The 9317-nt window shown below is 38.8% G+C and overlaps 2 protein-coding genes across 2 annotated transcripts; both read left to right on the top strand.

Moving 5' to 3' along the window:
* Positions 1-344: 344 nt before the first annotated feature.
* MELLADRAFT_73748 (uncharacterized protein) lies at positions 345-1821 on the top strand (the record flags this gene model as incomplete). Its single annotated transcript, XM_007419508.1, is given in 3 exon segments — positions 345-1230; positions 1243-1319; positions 1330-1821. The coding sequence occupies 2 exon segments, from the start codon at positions 405-407 to the stop codon at positions 1275-1277; spliced, it is 861 nt and encodes a 286-aa protein (XP_007419570.1).
* A 5381-nt stretch (positions 1822-7202) lies between these two features.
* On the top strand, positions 7203-9317 carry MELLADRAFT_118704 (uncharacterized protein; the record flags this gene model as incomplete). Its single annotated transcript, XM_007419509.1, has 6 exons — positions 7203-7642; positions 7719-7937; positions 7988-8287; positions 8360-8797; positions 8887-9028; positions 9114-9317. The coding sequence occupies 6 exons, from the start codon at positions 7299-7301 to the stop codon at positions 9234-9236; spliced, it is 1566 nt and encodes a 521-aa protein (XP_007419571.1).

The raw sequence follows: 9317 nt of genomic DNA, 5'->3' as shown, positions 1-9317 counted from the left end.
AAAAGCAAAAGTCCAGGAAGACCGCAGACGGCAAGTGCAGCTGGATGAGCAGATCACCAACATAAACTTTCGAAGTCCATCGGATCAACCGGAAAACCGAACACTCACGACGATCATTCTTAGCGGTCAAACAAGGTGTGATGCCAACTAAATCACGTTTGGCGGCTGAACCGATGTATCGAAGAGTCACCTCGCCTATTACTACTATGAAAAAACTACCACCTTCACGGTTCTTACCGAATGAGAATCAATCCAAGAGACTTATGGTTTCAGGATCGGAGAGTGAAGATGGTGGATCAGAGAATCGAAGTATGAGTAGTCATATGGATTGGACTACTGAATGTGGTAGTAGTGCTGGTGAAGGAAATGGTGATGGATTAGAAGAGTTTAAGATTGAAGAGAAGATGGAAGTTCCAGAGGTGTTGATTGGTAGAAGAAAGATAAGGAGGAGATCGTCTGTTGCTTCAATGGATCCTACTTCAGCAGTTGGATCTCAATCGATTGGAAGTAGTTCTAGTTTAGGAACAGATCAAAGAACTTTAGAGAGGGATCTTCAAAGGCCAAGTTTGAGTGCGAATTCGGTTGGACTTAATTTGAAGATGAGATCACCACATTTGATCTCTTGTGCTTCTCCTTCGGTTGAAGTGACATCTGTTTTAGTGACAGATGAGAATTCGAAAGGAGGAAACAGTCATCATCCTCATCATCATCATCAAATTGGAAACTTGGGAGAGAAATCACCTGCTTTATCACTCTTAACCCCACCACCATCTAAACATAAAAAAACGGGTTTAGGTTCATCACCTTCTTCTTCTTCACCTTTGGTTGATTATGAGAATGGAACATTGAATGAAGCAGTCAAAGGAGATCGTAGTTTGCCTTCTAGTAATCGAACGATTGTGGCTAGGAGATCATCAAGAGTATTAGAAAAGATGAATGAACAACCATCAACATCTTCTTCTTCTTCCTCGACCTTGGGATCACCTAATCCTGTTCAAGGACTTGGATTTCAGTTCTTGACTTCTACTTCTACTTCGAATTTGAATCCTTTACTTTCTCCTCGTCATCCTTCTGCTGCTGCTTCTCCTCTGCTTTCTCCGGCTTCTTATCCTCTTAATCCTGCTCTTTCTTCTGTACCTTCTCCTCATCATCCGTCTACATCTCCTTCTCTTTCTCTTTCTCCATCACCATCTCTATCTCCATCACCTGCACCTTCTCCATCTCCATCACCTTCTCCATCTCCTGCTTTAAGTTGTTCAGATCATAATGAAACATAAACTTCATGATCAACATAGTCTCATTTTTTCTCTCTTTCTCTCTTTCTCTCTCGTACATAGGCTCTTATTATTATTCTTTTGTTGTTGTTGTTCATATGCACGAATTAAATATTTTTTTTTCTCTTCCTTGTTTGTTTCTATGTATCTTAGTTTTTTTTTCTATTCTATTTAGGGATTCTTAAAGAGTTTTTCTTTTTGCAAAATATGGGGTTTTTGAGGAAAAATCGGTTGGGAAAATGGAAGAAAAATCAAAAAAAGTGTTGATACATACATACATATATATATTGTTTGATCAAGTAATTAGCTGGAATTGTAGAGGTTCAAGTTTACAGTTTTTATGAATGGTTACTGTATAGAGAATTTTATAGAGATTTGGTACATGGAGTTTAAGCTGAGATCTGTGTAAGGTTTACGGAAAGTATGCTTGTTTGAAACTAGGGAAATGGTTTTTATGATTACTTTTTTGGTTGGTTTGGTTTAGTTGTAGGTGAAGTTGAGGTGTGCAAAAAATCTAAAAAAATAGAACATGTGACGCAGTTTTTTCAAAGGATCATGGTGATCCTTTGAAAGTTGTGATGATATATATTCATTTTCAAGATATCAAAAAAGTGTCAAGGAAATAAAAAAAATTGAGGTTGGTTTTTCAAAGATTGTAATTGAAAAAAGTAAAAAAAAAAGGTTATATTACTGGTTAGAATTTATTAAGTAGTAACATGGGGTTTTTTAGAGTGTTTTTGTTTTACAGATTTACAGAAAGAAGTTTTGTTTGAAATTCCTTAAAGTTGTAAGTTTTGGTTTAGGAAACATGGTACAAGATTGGAGATGAAAAGGGGGGAATCATTTGAAAGAACTCTATAAAAGAATAAAAGAATAAAATCTTTACAGATTTGAAGTGATGTGATGTTTACCAGGAAGATCAGTTTAGAAGAATAGAAGACTGGTTTTTGGAAAAACTATAACTTTAAGTCATCATAAATGATGAGATCACCAGTTTTGTGTGCCTGATTTTTCACAACCTGTTCTAGACACTAAGAATATTACTACGAGTGAATCTTTCTTTTTGGTATTGATATCTGACCTGTTCTGCTATGCACCACTATAACCTCAACTTTTCATAACATGGAGCAATAGAATAGCAATCACAATGCAATATTGTGAATGCTGCTATGGTAGGCTACCTGACTTGTGGAATACCACAATGTACCACAGTGCTTGAGCAAGATCAGGACAGGCCAAGTGGCCAGAGTGGTCTGCACAAAGGGTGTCTGGGATTTTTTGAAAGAAATTTGATTTAAGGTTTCGGCAAGAGGAGAACAAATGAGTGGAGGAAAAAAACACATTTCAAAAAGGGTTTGAGAAAATTGATCTAAGGTTGTAGGAAAAAGAAAAAAAACAAGTGTAGAGAAAGAAAAATATATTTCAAGAAAAAACAGAGTTGAGAGGAGAAACAGGTATAAGAGCAACAAGACAAAAGGAATAAGTAAGAAAAATAAAAATAAATGCCAAGTGAAGAAGTTAAGTCATAACCTTGCATGCTGGCATTAACTTTTTAAAAAAAGCCTGATCAAGACCCAGTTCAGAAATTGAACAAATTACTAATCCTAGCATCTAATCTGTATATTCATTCAACCATTTCTTTTGCTTTTCTTTGTGTCTATAGACCTTACGTTTTTCACTGACTTTTCTTTTTTTCTTCCGACTCGCCAAAAGGTGATTCCAAAAAACCTTTGAATCTTTGTTGCCTTTCCTTTGATTGAGAAATGTATAAAGGATCTTACAAGTTGAATCTTCTTTTCTTACATCCCATATTGATGAGTGTTCTTGTATGAATTCATTCATCAAATGTGAAAATCCAAGGCTCAATTTGTAGATTGATTCAGTGAGTTTATGTTGGGTATTTGTTTCTTTTTTTGAAATCTTTGCTGGTTTAGAGGGTTTTTTGAAATTTTGAAGACTTGGATTAGTTGTCAATTCAGTTGGTTCTCCTTCATCATTCTTGGAATGTAAGATAATCTCTTCAGCTTTATTGTTCCAGTCTTTCCAGAGATTACCTACTGAATTCATATGGATTTGTGATTCTTCTTCATCCATGTCTTTCTCCCATTGTATGATAAATTTCTTGCTAAAATTTAAAGAGTTTTGATGCTTTGCGGAGAATATTTTTTCATTGATCCTCTTACCATGTACTACCAGGATTGCTCTGGCCACTGGGTGTAAATTGATTGTACAACCCAGAATCCTTTTTTCTTTCCTTGATGATTCAAACTTTAATTTTAGACTTGTGATTTGATGAAAAATATCTGTAGTCCAAGCTAAATATCTAGCAAGATGATCATAGTCAATTTCCATATTCTGTCTCAGAAACTTTTGATGATAAGCTACAAAAGCAATGGCAGCCAGTCTTATTGCCCTTTTTGAAATATCAGAATCTGGATCATGAGAAATCACAAAATAAACAAAAGGTAGAAGTATTTTATCACTCCAAATCTTTTTTGCTTCCCTAATTTCTGATGGTCCAAGTTGGTTCTGCAGATGGCTTATAATCAGGAGCTGGATGTGATTTGAAACAGTTCTGGAAATAGATGCACGCATTTCATTTGGTCTGTGCGAAATGAAATCTGGGATTGAGATGATGGGACTGTCTGTGTCCCCAGAAAGACCTATAGTCTCAACTTCTTGCTGTGGAATGTCTTCAACAGGGAGTTCCAAGTCTTGTTGGGGGTGTTCAACAGAGTGTATGTTGTGAAATTCCGTGACAGTTTCCTTGTGTTTTCCAATGTCAAGCCTTGGGTAAGTATCCTTGAAAGGCAGCTTGGGATCTAGAGACCCAGTATCAGAGATCCCTGGTAGTATTGGGCTGAGAATGGGATCCAACAATGACCAAAAATCTTCATATTCTGTCACTGGGCCATTGTGGGCTGTATCCTTTGTCCAATTCTTCAGGCTTTGATGTGTTGGTGGCATCCATATTGTCATGAGGAAGGTTATTAACATCAATGAAGAAAGATAGCATGTGAACTTTTTCTTTGGCATGATCTGCCTGTATGCTACTGAAGGCAAGTAAGATTTCAAGGGTTGGCTTTGAATGAATAATATTTATGAGGATGGGATGCAGGAAGAAAGTCTTGGTAATTCAAACATTGGTCTACTAATTCATATTACCATCAAGGGCTTGCTGTAAAACACTGCTACAAACCAATACTCTGCTAAAAACTACAACATCATCAATGAAACACAATCATAACCTCAGTATTGAATCTCTGATTATGATTGTACCAAAATTTGGTGAGGTGTCTCAGAAGGCTTTTTTTGTAATAATGAACCTTAATTTCAGATCTCAACCAAGACCTTATGGACTTCAGCCTGTAATCAGGTTTGCCATGAGACACATAGAAAAGACAACCAAGTACAAGATCTTAGAAACAGTCAAATGACATTGGGAAATTTTATTGTACTTTCATATGATTAATTTATATTCTGTCTGAGGGAGAGAGTTGTTGAGTAGATGGTGTCTTGGCAGGGATAGCAGGAACAACAGAAATATGTGAACTACCTAGGTTTAATTACAACAAAATGAATTCATATGATTTTTTGTTGGATCCTGGTATGCCCACCACCCCTGCCTTTCACAGGTTGTGTCATGCCTTATCACCCATGACACAAGTGATGTACAGGATGTATATACCAAGTTATTGAGGATTTGAGAGTTGTTGCTTTTGAAGTCAAATGGTTTGTTTATGATTTGTTGTTGATGCTCAATCAACATCAACAAGAGAAACCTTAGTACTTCCTGTTTCTTTGCTGCCCCATGGACTAAAATTTTCATCAAAAACCAATCTTTCCTTTTGTCTAAAAACAGTCAATCTTCAGATGAAAGCATCTACAACAAAAAACACGCCTTGAAGAGATTGGAAAAATGGGGTTGGCAGACCTTTTTGAAAATCACGCCAAATCTCAGGAGTTCTATGTCCAATCACCAATATTGGAGTTGTCAATAACAGTAGTAAGACTTTGATGACAACTATTTTTAATCTATCTTCCCTTTGCATGTAAAGATGCTGTGGTAAATACCTCCAGCCATACAAATATAGACAAACTTTGATGAGAAAGCAGCATTTCAACTCACTGCAGTTTTTTCCTAAAAGACCGTGCCAGGCGGGTCAAGTGGCGCCTACACGCGGGAAAATGCAAAACAACACACCTCAGCGCGCCCACAACCTAATTTTGGGTTGCTATGTATGTGTAAATAGATGCTAACTTAACTAAGTCCCTCTTGGACAAACAAGTAGTCAAGAGAGGGACTTATACCTTATATTTGGCTGGGCACCCTTTCAATCCTCCATATCTCTGTAGCCTGCATACAAATATCCTCTGGACCAAAGAAAAGTCCTCTGTGCCTGGTTATCCTACACATGCATATCTTTTCAAATCTGTTCCTTGGAAAGCCCTTAAAAACCAACTTTAAGAATTGGTTTTTGTGTAACATTTCAGCTTGTTTGGTGTGAGCTTTTGACAGGTTGGTCAGCTTTCTGCCCAATTTTGGTGATCTTTGCAAACTTCACAATTGCATTGCTCTGTTAGTTGTGAATCAAATTAGATGTAGGCTACACAGTGTAGATTAAGCAAGTGCATAGCTCTTCTCTTTGGTCTCAAGGACATTTGTCTGCAGGATATGCAGATATGGAGTGTTGAAAAAGTCCCCAGCCAAATGTTTTTGGCTTATACACCAAAGTTGTGGTGTAAGGTATAAGTCCCTCTCTCAACTACTTGTTTGTCCAAGAGGGACTTAGCTAAGTTAGAAATAGATGCTATGAGTATGAGTTAGGGCTGTGACCCGGCCCTGGCGTGGCCCGGCCGACTGTGCCCGTTGCCTTTCTGGAATCAGACAGTACAAGCCCTGACACACCAAAACCTACCTAATAAAGAGTTATAAGAGCATCAGAAGCGGAGCCCATAGAAGGCAGGCTCTCAACAATACAGGCGGCAAAATTGTCAACAATCACTGCAGCAGACCTCACAAAATGCAAGGTGGGATGTCAAGAGTCTCTATATTTTTGTCAAGAGTCAAATTTGGGAGGTCAATCAAGACTCTCAATCTCCCAAATACAGCCCAATACACATCATACCAGCCCAAATGAACAGCTATGTACAGATCATTCTACAATATAAGCATATAAAAAGACATCAATCAAGGGTTTTTTTGCAACTTGAGAGCTCCACTGTACACATGCACTTTTTTGGACCCACTGAATTTGAGAATTGCTTTTGGGGGTCTGTTTGGGAGCTTGCAAAATACGCGCTCTGCTGCTGATGCTCTTATAATGCCTGATGTGACCAGTTGCCCGTCATTTTGTTTTGAATAATAAAGAAAAATTCCTTCCAAGTAGGCTCACATGGTTCTTTTCAAGCTCTTAGGCTCACATACAGCCATTCCAACAATTAACAGCAGAATTCTTTGATTGTGTGTTGCTCTCGAGGTTAAATCTAGAGAAGTCAAAACTAGATTAAACCCAGTTTTTTACACAAATGAATAGGGAGGCCTGGGAGGCCTGTCACTTTGAGCTGGCTTTAACTAGTTTTTGACTTTCGGATTAAATTTGGATGCAACACACCAATGAAGAATTCTACTGTTAATTGTTGGAACGGCTGTAATTGTTATATACATTTTCATACACGTAAATGTGCAATAAACACCAGAAATCCCCTATGGTCCTTTTTAACTCTTATAATCTAGTCAGGGTGAGCCCTGGTTGGCCCTGATTGATTTCTGGATCCACTCGGGTGTACCCAGCGCCGGATATTGTCCCGGTGCCTCCCTGTCACACTCGAGGCCGGGTAACAGTCCTAGTATGTGTAAAGTGATCGAGCTGTTACAGATCGGTAAGTAGATGACATGTCATGATGGTTGTCATTCCACGACGACCACTCAAATCAAACTTTCTGGTCTTCCTTACCCTTCGACATTCTCTTATATCCTCAACTTGTTCATTCAACTTCTTATATATTGGATTCGGGCCATAGATGTATAAAACATTATGGGTGTCCATCTTTGCTGGACTTACGCTCTATTCAGGTCCAGTTCATACCGAGCAGATTACTTTTCAACTTCCTAAATCAGCACAAACAGCATGTCAAGTGGAAAAATATTCAAGAAAGATAAATGTTGGAGGAAGTATTACTCGTGAACAAGCTATTCTTCATCTCAAACGCTCAAACTCTCAATCCGGAGCTTGTATTTTACCTATTGAAGACGCTCGATCAAGTTCACTTAGCGAAATGTCAGTGATCTTAGGTCAAGGTAAACAAACCGAGGGACCGAATAAAAAGATACTGGAGGTTAAAGTAAAAGGGCAGGATCTAGAGGCGTAAGTTCTTGTCAGAGGTCTTTTGTTTCCATACCTTGAATGCTTTCTCGTTGGCTGACATCGATCACGAATTTAGTGGTGTACATTATTATGAAATCAATCCGCCAAAAACCAACGAAGCATTCATTCTTACCATCAATTACCAATATTTACATCTTACAGTACCTAAGCCAAGCCGACTGAGTCAACAAGATGGTCTGAAACAAGGTATGGTTTGGGAGGGTGACCTTTTGGGAGGCTTTGGATCAATGCCTCACGCTCTGGGCGATACCTTGGAAGTGACAGTAAAAGTCATGTAAGGTTTTTCCTTTTCTTGATATGATACGAACATAAATTGATATTTAGATTGAATTTCTTGTCCTCACGCTTCACAAATAACACATTCAATAGCACGCCTACTTCGCGAGTGTTTTCAAACACAAGCCCTTCTGGGTTCAAAGTTGAAAGCACAAACAACGGAGTCATCTTCACCAGCTCCGCTGCCTCAACTGAGCTTGCCTCAAAGCCTCAAAGTGGACTTGTACATTATCATCAGCCTCATCCGGTAATGTCCATTGGTAATTGGACACGATTAGTCGAAGTGAGCCATTGGGGTAACAATGTCGCAATTGAAGATCAAATCTCTCTTGAGAACCGTGGGCCAGCGTAAGTTGAAAGGTACCACTGTGTTACTTGACTGTGTCGTCCACCATTGAAAACTTGCGCTTTGTTTCGTAGACTAAAGGGCTCATTCTCGCGGGTCGTTCATCAAACAGCCCTCCACACTCGTGCCCCTGGTGCTACTGCCCACATCCTCACCGGTCTCGCCCTTGACCTCCCACGTGGAGTGATGGATCCTTATTACATTGACACCATTGGAAATGTCTCTACCTCCCGATTTCGTCCTTCGCTTTCTCCCCCTATTTCACCCAATGGAAAGGAATCGAAATTGAAAAAGAAAGAAGCTAAATTCAGCAAGTTAGAACTTGTACCTCGTTATCCAATCGCGGGTGGATGGAATTATTCATTTGTAATTGGTTATAATTTGGAAGCCGGAAGAGTTCTGAAACAGAGTGCTGCCGGAGATTACGTCTTGAAAGTGCCTTTCTTTACTAGGATCTATGATGTACCAGTTGATCTGGCTACATTGAGAGTAAGACTTCCTGAAGGAGCTACGTGAGTCTTGAGAATTCAGTCTCCTCTTTGACCATTTTTATGCCGACTCATCCATATGAAACAACCCTTGTTTCTTTTCATGATTACAGTAACGTCAAAGCCTTTTCACCTTTCCCGACGCTCGAAACTCAAGTTGATCTAATTGACAAAACTTACCTCGACACGACCGGTCGCCCGACAGTCTTGATCAAGAAAGCACTCTGCACAGATGCTCACAGTGGTGACATTTATGTGAATCATCATTGCCTTTTGGTTTCTATCCGACCCCAGTCTTTGACTTGGTGACTGACGTGTTCCATATTGCTTCATTTATTAGATTTCGTATTCAAGACCAGCTTATAAAAGTTTTCAAAAACCATTGGCTATTTCTGGATGGATGATGACTTTGTTTTGTTTGGCGGCTGGATTAAGAAGGTTTGAATGGAAGATTGGATATTAAAAGAAGATCATAGATTTTTGAGAAAGAAAAATGAAAACTTTGTTAATACTTTTGTTGCAAAGGACTCCTCTTTGAAAAGTG

The sequence above is a fragment of the Melampsora larici-populina genome (assembly GCF_000204055.1).
Source record: "Melampsora larici-populina 98AG31 unplaced genomic scaffold MELLAscaffold_222, whole genome shotgun sequence".
In the NCBI taxonomy this organism is placed as follows: domain Eukaryota; kingdom Fungi; phylum Basidiomycota; class Pucciniomycetes; order Pucciniales; family Melampsoraceae; genus Melampsora; species Melampsora laricis-populina.
Note: the sequence above shows the minus strand (reverse complement) of the source record. Positions and strands in the feature narration are given on the sequence as shown.